General features: G+C 42.6%; 1 protein-coding gene across 1 annotated transcript in view; it reads right to left on the bottom strand.

Annotated features, from left to right (window-relative positions):
* Positions 1 to 9,399: 9,399 nt before the first annotated feature.
* Positions 9,400 to 12,790, bottom strand: part of GPR153 (G protein-coupled receptor 153) — a 20,745-nt gene continuing 17,354 nt past the window's right edge. Inside the window, exon 5 of the mRNA XM_027844008.1 lies at positions 9,400 to 12,437. Within this exon, the coding sequence (XP_027699809.1) occupies positions 11,649 to 12,437 (789 nt within the window). The 3' untranslated portion in view covers positions 9,400 to 11,648. The remainder of the gene's footprint in view (positions 12,438 to 12,790) is intronic.

Genomic DNA, 12,790 nt, shown 5'->3' with positions numbered 1-12,790 from the left:
AAATGCTTAGACTAAAAAGTTAGAGAATTGATGGTCTATTATTATTTATAGGTATGATGTTTTATTTTTTAATAATATTTTATTTTTTCCCAATTACATGTAAAAAGAATTTTTAACATTCATTTTTTAAAATTTTGAGTTCCAAATTCTCTCCCTCCCTCCTTGCCCTCCCCACTCCCTGAGTTAGTCAGTGATCTGATAGGGATTATACATGTGCAATCATGTAAAACACATTTCCATATTCCTCATAATGTGGAAGAAAATCTGAACAAAAAAAAGAAAAGAAAGAAAGTGAAAAATAGAATACTTCAGTCTGTATTCAGGCTCCACCAGTTCTTTCTCTGGAGGTGAATAGCATTTTTCATCATGAGTCCTTTAGGATTGTCTTGGATTATTGTATTTCTGAGAACAGCTAAGTCATTCAACAATTGTTCATCATACAATATTGCTGTTACTGTGTACAAAGTTCTCTTAGTTCTGTTCACTTCACTCTGCATCAGTTCATGTAGTCTTTCCAGGTTTTTCTGAAAGCATCCTACTCATCATTTTTATTGCACAATAATATTCCATTACAATCATATACCACAACTTGTCCAGCCATTCTCCAATATGGGCATCCCCTCAATTTTCAGTTCTTTGCCACCACAAAAAGAACTGCTATAAATATTTTTGTAGAAATAGGTCCTTTTCCTTTTTTTCTTAATCTCTTTGGGATACAGATCTATTAGTGGTATTGCTGGATCAAAGGGAATGCATAATTTTATAGCCCTTTGGGTATAGTCCCAAATTGCTCTCCAGAATGATTGGATCAGTTTACAGTTCCACCAACAGCGCATCAGTGTCCCAATTTTCCTACATCCCCTCCAACATTTATCACTGTCCTTTTCTATCATATTAGCCAATATGATAGGTGTGAGGTGGTACCTTAGAGTTGTTTTAATTTGCATTTCTCTAATCAATAGTGATTCAGAGCATTTTTTTCATATGACTACAGATAGCTTTGATTTCTTTGTCTGAAAACTGCCTGTTCATATCCTTTGACCATTTATCAATTGGGGAATGACTTGCATTCTTATAAACTTGAGTCAGTTCTCTATATATTTGAGAAATGAGGCCTTTAAAAGAGATCCTTGCTGTAAAAATATTTACTTTCCCCAGCTTTCTGCTTTCCTTATAATCTTGGTTGAATTGGTTTCATTTGTGCAAAATCTTTTTAACATAATCAAAATTATCCCTTTTATATATCATAATGCTCTCTATCTCATTTGGACCTAAATTCTTTTCTTATCCAGAGATCTGACAGGTAAACTATTTCATACTCTCTTAATTTGCTTATGATATCAGCCTTCATGTCTAAATCACGTAGCCATTTTGATCTCATCTTGGTATACAGTATGAAATATTGCTCTATATCTAGTTTCTGCCATACTGTTTTCCAGTTTTCCCAGCAGTGTTTGTCAAATAGTGAATTCTTCTCCCATAAACTTAGATCTTTGGGTTTATCAAAACTAAATTACTACGGTCATTTATCACTATGTATTTTGTATCTAAGCTATTCCACTCCAATCTATCCACCACTCTATTTCTTAGCCAGTACCAGATTACTTTGATGATTACTGCTTTATAATACAGCTTGAGATCTGGCACAGTTAGGCTACCTTCCTTCAGATTTTTTTTCATTGATTCTCTTGATATTCTTGACCTTTTGTTATTATTGTTTCCTAACTCGCTAAAATAATTCTTGGTAGTTTGATGGGAACAGCTCTGAATAAGTAGATTGAGATAGAATTGTCATTTTTATTTTATTGGCTCAGCCCACCCATGAGCAATTAATGTTTTTTCCCAATTTTTTAGACATGACTTGGTGTGTAAAGTGTTTTGTAATTGTGGTCATAGTTCCTAGGTTTGTCTTGGTAGGTAGACTCCCAAGTATTTTATATTGTCTACAGTTATTTTAAATGGAATTTCTCTTTCTTTAGATCCTGGTCTTTGTTGGTAATATATAGAAATGCTAATGATTTATGTGGGTTTATTTTATATCCTGTAGCTTTGCTAAAGTTGTTATTCAACTAGTTTTTTAGTTGATTCTCTAGGATTCTCTAAGCATACCACCATATCATCTGCAAAGAGTGATAGTTTTGTTTCCTCAATGCCTATTTTAATTGCTTCAATTTCTTTTTCTTCTTGTATTACTATTACCAGCATTTCTAGTATGTTATTGAATAATAGGGATGATAATGGACATTCTTGCTTTACCCCTGATTTTATTGGGAAGGCTTCTAGCTTATCCCCATCACAGATATTGCGTGCTGATGGTTTTAAATAGATGCTACTTATCCTTTTAAGAAAAGCTCAATTTATTCCTATGCTCTCTAGAGTTTTTAATAGGTATGGGTGTTATAGTTTGTCAAAGGCTTTTTACACATCTATTGATATAATTACATGATTTCTGTTGGTTTTGTTGTTGATATGGCCAATTATGCTGATAGTTTTCCTAATGAAACCAGCCCTGCATTCCTGGTATAAATCCCACCCAGTCATAGTGTGTGATCCTTGTGACATATTGCTGCCATCTCCTTGCTAGTATTTTAAAATTTTTGTATCAATATTCATTAGGAAAATTGGTCTATGGTTTTCTTTCTCCATTTTTGGTCTTCCTGGTTTACGTATCAGTACCATATTTGTGTCACAAAAGGAATTTGGTGAGACTCCTTCTTCACCCATTTTCCCAAATAGTTTATGTAGTTTGGGGATTAATTGTTCTTTGAATGTTTGGTAAACTTCACTTGTAAGTCCATCCGGACCTGGGGTTTTTTCCTTAGGGAGTTCATTGATGGCTTATTCAATTTCTTTTTCTAAGATGTGGTTATTTAAGTATTTTATTTCATCTTTTGCTAATCTGAGCAATTTATATTTTTGTAAATATTTATCCATTTCACTCAGATTGTCAGATTTGGCATCTAATTGGACAAAATAGCTCCTAATAATTGCTTTAATTTTCTCTTCATTGGTGGCTAATTCACCTTTTTCATTTTTGATACTGGTGATTTGGTTTTCTTCTTTCCTTTTTAAAATCAAATTAACCAATGGTTTATCTATTTTATTGGGTTTTTCATAAAAGCAGCTCCTAGTTGTATTTATTAGTTCAATGATTTTCTTACTTTCAATGTTATTAATCTCTCCTGTGATATAAAGTATTTCTATTGCAAACTTGTGCTAGAGTTTTGTTAGGGAAGGACATAACTCAAGGATTGTTAGTGAATTTGGAGTCAAAGAATATGGGTTCAAATTTCAATGTTGTCACTTACTACTTGTGTGAGCTCTGACTAGTCACTTTATCTCTGGGCTTCAGTTTCCTCATCTGAGGGAATTGGATTAGGTGGCATCTTAGGTCCCTTTAAATCTATGATCAAAAAGAAACTGAGCAGGAACAGGAGGAGCTGAACTAAACAAAGTTCTGATCCTGTCTGTCAGTCACCTGGGCCCTGCAAGTGAAAGTATCCTTCAGTTAATCAGTCCGTCAGTCAGGCAACAAGCATTTATCAAGTGTATACTATGTGCCAGGCACTGTGTTAAGCACTAGGGATACAAAAAAGATTAAAATAGTCCCTTCTCTCAAGGAGCTTATGTTCTAATGGAAGACAGCATGCAAACGACTATGTGCAAATAAGCTATATACAGAATACATTGGAGCTAATCAACAGAGGGAGGCACTAAGGGGGATTGGGAAAATATTCTTGTAGAAGGTGGGATTTTAGCTGGGACTTGAAGAAAGCCAGGGAAACCAGATGGGTATGAGAGAATTCTAATCAGAGGAGACAGCCAGTAAAAATAAGCTGAGTCAGAAAATCAAGTCTTGCGGGAGAAAGAACAAGGAAGCCAAAATCAATGGATCTCAGTGTATGTTTCGGGGAGTGAGGTGAATAAAAATTAGAAAGGTAGGAGGAGCCCAGGTTATGAAGTGTTTTGAATGCCATAGGATTTAATATTTGATCCTGGATAAGATAGGGCACCACCTGAGTTTATTGAATGGGGGTCAAGGGGAGATGTGATCAGACCTATACTTTGGGAAGATCAGTCTGACATCTGAGTGAAGGATGGGCTGGAATGGAGAGATAACAGGCAGGTAGACCCACTGGAAGGCCATTGCGATAGTCTAGGCATTAAGCGATAAGGGCCAGTCCAATGGTGGTGACACTATTAGAGGAGAGAAGGGGTGTGTATGAGAGATATTATGAAGGACATGTTATTGACAAGATGTAGTAACACATTGGAAAACGTGTAATAACACAGTTGAGAATGATGCCTGGGTAACCGGAAAGATGGTAGTGGAACAGAAGCAAAGGCATTTGATGGTGGGATAATTCAAGATCAAGACTTGGCAAAGCATAATCAATGAAAGGATAAGAGGACAAGGAACTTGAGTAGAGAGGGTAGCATAGAGCTGAACTCACTCATCATAGCTATTACCAGTTTCCCAGGTGGTGACCTGGGAAATAACAGAGCAATGGAAGTCATAATGATGATGAAGAGTAGGAGTAGGGGTTGAAAGATGGAATAATAAAATACTATGATCAGATACAGGAATTTCAGAGTTCGTGAACACGAAAGTGGAACCCTTATGGGGATGACAAGATCAAGGGTATGGCTATGAGTGTAGCTTAGGTGGGGTGGGGAAGTAGGTCAGGGAAATGAAGTCAGTTGGGTTAACTGGGAATCTAGGGTATTTGAGGGAATACCAATATCTATGTCGAAGTACCTAGTATGAAGGCAGGAGTTGGGGAGGAGAGAAATACTGAGAGCCAAACAGTGAACTCTCTGAGGAAGGAAGGGTTGTGTCTCGGGGGTGGATAGACAACAGGGAACAGAATCTTGATTGGGTGATAAATACAGATTAAGTGAATGAGTTCAGGCAGATTATCGTTGGCAGAGGGCCAGGTGGCTGTTGTGGAGGAGGAGCAGGCTGGAGGATAAATTGGTACAGTGAGCATTATGGCTAGGCCTTCTCACTGCAGGAAACAGGAAGCTGGGGGATGGGGGTGGAGACGGCACAGGATAGCTTTGAGACAGGAAGAGTCAGAAGTTGCAAAGAGTTGACTTGATCCTTGTCTGATGGCTCTACTATTAAACTAGGCCCAGATATTATATTTCAATGCTAAAATGGCACAGGTCACAACTCACCCACCTCTTCTCATCCTGTGTAGCTCTTACACACAGCTGTGCCATAAATCTTCCATAGGGTGGCCACTCAACAAACTGAGGGCCTCCTTCTAGGTCTCTTAACATTCTTAATGTAGCATAAATCCTTTTCTTCACCAGTTGGTATCTCTTGCTCTTGCTATATGAGCTTGATGGCATAAGTGGATAGAGTCCTGGGCTTGGAGTCAGGTAGACTGAGTTCAAATTTGGCCTTGGACACTTGCTACCTGTGTGACCCCTGGACAAGTCACTTCACCTCTGACTCAGTTTCCTCAGTTGTAAAATGGAGATAATAGCCCCTACCTCCCAGGGTTGTTGTATGGATCCAGTGAGATAATATTTGCAAAGTGCTTTTCAGATACTAAAACACCATATAAATGTGGTTATCATTATTATTACATGATTGGCCCATCTTTTCTGTTTTTATCTCTTTGATGATATCATTTATGACACTTCTTGTGTGCAGTCATCTTGGTAGTATGCTTCAGTCTATCTAGACCCACCATGGCTCTCTCCATTGCTTTTAGGTGCCCTGGAGTTTCGAGTCTCTGGAAATCACAGTATTCTGTGCTTTGCAGATATATAGAATCATAGGAACAATACACGGTGTCAGAAACATGAGGCCTTGTTTCAGACAGGGTCATTGAGAAGGCTGCAACACTTCTCAGATGGCTTCCTGCTCTCTTCCTCAAATTCAATTATGGATCAAGTTACCATCTTCTTCAGTGTCTAAGATATATGTACTGATGGACCAGCTCTATGGGTTGTCTAGCCAATTGCATATCATAATTCTGACAAGAGGCATCCTTCATCCACTTTGTTTCTCTTGTATGAATAGTTAGACCCACTCTCTTTTGCATAATTATGTATTTCAATTGAGAAACATTGGATCATAAGATGATAGATTTAGACCAGGGAAGGCCTTTAGATGCAATCTACCTCCAACTCTTCCTTGTACAGATAAGGGATCCAAGGTCATAGTCAAATGACTTAAGGTCACATGAGTAGTAAGTGCTCTGACTCAAAATGTCTTTTTTTGGGGGGGGGGGTTAGGCAATGGGGTTAAGTGACTTGCCCAAAGTCACACAGCTAGTAAGTGTTATGTGTCTGAGGCCAGATTTGAACTCAAGTCCTCCTGAATCCAGGGCTGGTGCTCTATCCACTGCACTACCTAGCTGCCCCTAGAATGTCTTTTTTTGTTGAACCAAACTGCCCTCCTGTACCAGGACTTGATATAATCTGCACAAAGTCGGCCACAAACAGGCCTGGATGTAACCCTAGAATTAAAAACAACTGGGTTAAACTTTAGGAGGTAGTGAAAAGCACATTAAGTACGAAGCCAACGAACCCAGTTTCATCCCAATTCTGCCATGAGTCAGCTGTCTCTGTGCAAGTTGCCACCTCATTTTACCCTCTGTAAAGAGATTGGACTAGGTGATCCTTATGCTCTCTTGATCATTGAAATTCTGAGATGACCCAAGAATAGAATCAATCTTAACATGGGTTACTGAATAAGGGAAGCCCAATTGGGCAGAAAAGGCATGGGACGTTGGGGCTGGAACCATTAAGACCTCTAGGAAAGGCAATGGAGATATGTCAGCAATGAAGCTTATGAAGCCCAGGGGAGGAGTGTTTGGGCAGAGCCTCCTTAACCAAAGCTTCTCAGGCAGGTTGGCAAAGTAAGAATGGGGTTGGGTGAACACTGATCTACCCAAGTCAAGACTTTAGTGGCTTCTCTTAGGACAAGAACCCTTAGTTCTGTTAAAACACTGATGTTTATGTTTCACATTTTCTTATTCCCCCCCCCCCCCCCAGGTTTTATCCTCTTGAAAATTGGTTCTTCTCTCTACAGAGTCCCTCAGTGAGCTTATGAGTTCCCATGGGTTCACTTATCTACAGGTGACTGCCAAATCTACTTTTCCAGCCTTAAGCTACCTTCCTTTCTCTCTCTCTCCCTCCACTCCTATGTCACTAAATATCTGCTGGACATCTACTTTTATGAGCATCTAAAACTCAACTTTTTTTTTGGTGAGGCAATTAGGATTAAGTGATTTGCTCAGGGTCACATAGCTAGTAAGAGTCAAGTGTCTAGTCTGTGACTGGATTTGAACTCAGGTCCTCCTGACTTCAGGGCCAGTACTCTGCACCACTTAGCTGCCCCTAAAACTCAACATGTCTGGAATGGAACTTGTGTCTGCTCTGTCACCCTCCACCTCACAACCGTCCCTCTTCTACGCCTCTCCACTTCAATTGATAGCACCATCATTCTTGTGCCTGCCCTTAAGGAGCTGACATCATAATGGAGACAAGATAGAAGAGGAAAGTGGTCGGTAGGGAAGGAAATTTTGTCTAAGAAGACACAGGAGTGGCGCCACAGGGCAGCTGATTGTTACATTCAATCAACTGGTAAGTCTTGTTGATTCTAATTCTACAGCATTTTTGGCATTGGTCCCCAATTCAACTCACACAACTTTTCCCCTGATTTGGCTTAGGGCACTAGGCTTGCAATCAAGATAGAACTGGGTTCAAATCCCACCCCAGACACTGACTAGCCATCTGACCCCCTGGCAAGTAATTTTGTCTTTCTGGGTCAGTTCTCTGATTTATAAAACAGCAGTATCTATCACACAGGCTTGTCATGATAATCAAATGAGATAACTGCAAACCAGTTTATAAATGTCAATTATTATTATTCAGGCCTTTATCACCTCTTGCCTGGACCTATTACAAGAGTTGCCATATTGGTCTTCCCTTCTTTATCTTTCTTCGATAGTCCATTCTTTGTGCAGTGACTCAATGAGTATTCCTACAACACAGATCTGACCCTTACTTTTTAGGTTAAAATACAGAATCCAGAGTCTGGCATTTAAAGTTCTTCACAACCTAACTTCCATCCACCTTTCCAGTTTTAATTAATAATATTCTCTTTTGCACACTCTCTATTCCAGTTAAACTGGCCTGCCAACTGTTCCCTACGTGTAACATTCCATCTTCTGCCTGGGAGACTTTGGAAAGTGGCTCCCTCGACTCTGGAATGCCCTCTGCTGCCATTTCTCCTACCATCCCTAGCTTCCTTCAAGAGAGCTAGGATGCTCTCTGCTCTGTGAAGCCTTTCTTGACTCCCCCATTACCAATGGTCCCTCCCTCTAGAAATTACTTTCATTCTTCATATTTACTCACTTGTGCTCATATTATACATTTGCACATTGTTTTGAGAGTGAGCAAGTACAAACTTCTTTAACCTACTATACCTAGCCAAATGCAGACCATACTTCATATCCCACACTGCCATCCACCCCAGGCACCTTGTGTGTGTGCCCTGCCTCCAATTACAGTAGCCAAATAAACAGTATCATTGCTTCTGGAAGGGGCATAACAATCCACTGGCCCGTGGCTCCACTCACCACTTCCTAGACCAAAACTTCCTTCCTTGCCCCTCTTTCCCATAGGGGTGGTCTCCCTCATTGGATTTAAGTTCCTTCAAGACATGAACAATCTCACTTTTGTACTTGACACATGGTAAGGGTTGAAGAAATGATTTTCAAGTTTAATGCCCTTAATAGAATGTAAATTCTTTGAAGGTTTTCATTTTTGCTTTCATATTTCCCTAACACACAGTAGGTACTTTGAATAAATGTTTGTTGAATTGGCTAGAGGTAAGGGGGATTTTGCCAAATGTTAGAGGAAAGAGTGGAGAAGGGGAAGGGAAGAGGGTAGAGAGACCCTGAGAGCTCAGACCTAATGCTGGTAGTGACTACCTCAAGTTCCAAAGAAGGAACTGGCTCTGGCTATAGGGAAGACCGGTCAGCTGGCTTCAAACAATTGATCCCCAGAAAGCAGTATGTTTTCTGGCCCTCTGACATATTTTGTGGGTAGTATAGTATAGTCGAAGAGCATTAGACTTGGAATATCTAAAAACCCAAGTTCAAATCCCACATCTGACACTTACTACTGATGTGATCCTGGGCAAATGACTTAACCTTCTTAAGCCTCAGTTTCTTTATCTGTAAAATGGGGAAAATACATATAAGACCCAGTTCATAGGACTGCTATAAAACAATGTGCTTTGCAAACCTTAAATGGTCTAATATTATTAATTCAATGGGCTTTTTCCAATATAGTACAAGCAAGATGATTTCTCCACTTGAGGGGAGCTGGGGTAGACTAGGGAAGCACGAAGCCAGGCCTATAAGCCAAGTGCAAACCATTTGGAGGGAGTTTTATTCAGTCCTGTACAGAAGAGAATTGGCAAGTTGTCTCAAAAAAAGGAGGAAAGAAAATTACAAACAGGTCTCCAGTGTTCCCCACTTTAGGGTAAGCAAAGACAAATAAATCACTTTGGATAGACAAACCGGTAGAAAGACATTTGGGATGCATCAGACAACGTAGAAGCAACAGACTCTTTACAACTGCAAAATACATACACACAGCATACTTTGAAGGAGTAGTGTAAGCCCCATAAACACTAGTGTGAACATCACAGTCATTGTGCAAAGGAGGAGGGCCCAAATCTGGAACCCCAAATGCAACAGCAGCCCCTAGCTGGCCAGCACCCTGGCCTCTCCCCACCGGGGATGGGTATTTCTACTGGAGTTCTAATGTCTGATTTCAGAAAGATGTAAACACCTCCAGTAGAATGTCTAAGCTCCTTGAAGGGAGGAAGGATTTCTTTTCCTGTGTTTGTATCCCCAGGGGCCCAACACAGTACCCAGCTCATAGCAGGTGCTTAATAAATAAATGCTCCTTGGATGAGATTTTTTTTTTTTCTAAAATTGTGTAAAAACTGGGTTCGAAGAGTTGGGATTTCGTGCCCCGACCACATTAGCCTCCAAATATTGCCATGTGACTGTTCTGATGCTATAAATGTGTGTGGAAAAATAGACAGTATTACATATTTTAAACAGTTGCTTAAAGCCATATCCTTCCCCTCACCCTGGGTTGAAGGGAAGCAGGAAGCAGTCACTTACCCCAAAGGAGGTCACTGACTGACCAACATATGTTCAGTCCTTAAAGGCACAGCAGCATTTTCTGGAGAGGTGCCTCCAGCTCTAAGAAAATCAGCCACAGTCGGATTGCTATTTACACTGTGTGTGTGTCTGTGTGTGTGTGACCCCCACTCCCAGCCCGCCCCTCCCCATTGTGACTGCAAAGAGTGACCTGAGAAGTGTGGTCCTTCCCAGAAACCAAAATCCCTAAACTCCTCTCTGCTCAGGAGTCTTTTTAATTGCTCAAGAAGGAAAGATTCAGGGTAGCCTTTGTACAGACTGTGCTTCTGTGGACCACTCCCCACCTTCTGCCCCCTGCCCTTGGAGATGCTGCAAGGCTTGGGCATCTCTGCTCTGACTTGGGGTTGAGACACAGGGAGTCCTGCAATGGTTTGGAGCAGGAAGGCCTATCCCCTGACCTTCGAGCCAAGCCAGCGTGGGAGAGGAGGACTGAGCTGTGGGTTGCTGGGAAAGGCTTCCTGGAATGCATGGTCCTGGCCTATGTATTGCTCAATGCCCTGATGCTGTCCCTTTTTCACCCAGGACACCCACTGTCTTGCACACTCCCAGCTGGTGATCATAAGGGGCAGTAGAGAACACAGATATTGGACATCTGGACGTCAGGTGTCCCTAGATTGGCCATCCCAACTATTACCCCACTGCCCCATTCTGCACACACAAAGGACGTGAGTCCTCACCACAGCCCTGAGAGTTAAGTAATTAGTATCCCCTATTCTTCACAGATGGGGAAACTGAGGCAGAACAGGCCTGAGGCATGTGAGGAGGGAAATGGGTTTGGGCTTTTGCATGCCCCTGTGCTTTTAGAGATCCCAGAGAGGATCTTTTCTCTCCTTCCACAGCCCCAAGGGATGAGTATAAAGGGTTGGGGAAGAAGGGTGGACTTACAGTTAGTTATGGGTCACAGTGGAAAATGGATCAAGTAGAGTGAAGGGGGGGGGAGAGGAGGAAGGAAAAGGGAACAGAGAGACAGGGAAAGAAAAAGGGGAAAGAAGAGGGAAGGAGAAAGGGAGAGAAGACCTTGTGTTCTTGTTTCTACCCCGTGTGGGATTCTCAGCTGCAATGCCAGGTTCCTCCAGCCAGCTCACCCTTCCCTCTTCTCTCTTGCAGATCTGAGCTCAGTCTGCATGCAGTAGAGCCCTGCCTTCTGCCCTTGGGTTCCCAGCCTCCAGGAGTCTGTAGTTCCTCCATCTCCAGCTGGAACCGGCAGCTCCAACTTTAGCTCAGCTGGGCTTCTTGGCAGGGGAAGGGGAAGGAGGAGAGAGAGTGATTCTTTGGTGTTTTTACTCAGCTCCGACTACCCCAAGGCCAAGGCCTGTGTAATAGCAGAAGAGGAGAAATCAAGAGCTCATTACCCTTTCTCACCCCCTGGCCCATGGTGAGGGAGCCTAGGGGTAAGGGGCCAGATACTCTGTGGTGGAGAGCACCACCCCTCCCCATCATCCACTAGTAGGCGGAGCCCAGGGAGTCAGAATGCAAGGTGATGTACCCCGAGGATTCGGAGGGAGAGCTCAGGAAGCTGCTGTTACTGCCTTTGCCCCCCACTGGCCTCAAGCTCTCAGAGTCCCCCCAGGAAGCACTCAGGCTCATCTGAAACCTTTTGGAGTCTGCGTCTAAGTCAGTCTTGTGGGCACCTGGGGGAGGTGGGGGCTCTTCACACGCAGGGGCCTCGCAAAGCTCAATGTGGACGGAGCCCTGGCGATGTCTGCTGTTCACAGGGAAGAAGCCTGGGGACTGGAGGTCCCTCGCCTGGAAGGGTCCTGGCAGCGCCAAGAGGCAGCCACGACCCTGGCCAGAGAACCGGCGCAAGGCCTGCGGCTCCTTCCCAAAGTCCGTCAGGGTGAAGTGGGTGGAAGGGCAGCCAAAGGTGTCAGGAAGCACAGAGGCCGAGGCAGAGCGGGCCGGGCTCCGGAGAGGGCTGGCCAGAGGGGACTCGTCGATGAAGCTTACCACCTCCTCTCGGCTGAAACAAGCCAGGTCCTGGCCACAGACCTCATCTCGGGGGAAATGGCGCAAGGACAGGAGACTCTCTGCCGATCTCCGACGCTTGCGGTAGGGGGTGACTTCTGAGAAGGTTAACAAGCTGCCCCGACGATCAGATGGGGAGGGCAACACCAGGTGGGCCAGAGCAGCCATATCTTCACTTGAGCCCCAGGGGCGGTGCAGATAAGCAGGCAGGGGGACTGTGGGCCACATGTCTGTTTCATCATGGGAATACCGCCTAGTGGGTGGAACCTAGGGACAGGGCTCAGTAAGAGAGGTGAGAGAGCGTCCTGGACACTTCTCTCTCTCCGATCTACCGATCTGCTATTTTTCTATCTATCTATCCATCCACCTAATCTATCCATCTATGTATATCCATATCTCTGCAATCCATCTGTCTCTACATATGTGTCTCATTTATCCATCCATCCATCCACCTATCATCCATTCATCTCTCTATTTCTATCCAACCATGTCTATCAATCTTTCTAACACATTTCTCAATATATTTAATCTACCTACCCATATATCTAATCTATTCCTCCATATCTATTGATATCTCTCTAATCCATCTATTCATCCATCTATCCATTCATCCATCTCTC

This window comes from Vombatus ursinus, unplaced genomic scaffold, assembly GCF_900497805.2.
Source record: "Vombatus ursinus unplaced genomic scaffold, bare-nosed wombat genome assembly UNPS02014932.1, whole genome shotgun sequence".
NCBI classification, from domain to species: domain Eukaryota; kingdom Metazoa; phylum Chordata; class Mammalia; order Diprotodontia; family Vombatidae; genus Vombatus; species Vombatus ursinus.
This window is presented reverse-complemented; position numbering and strand designations above follow the sequence as displayed.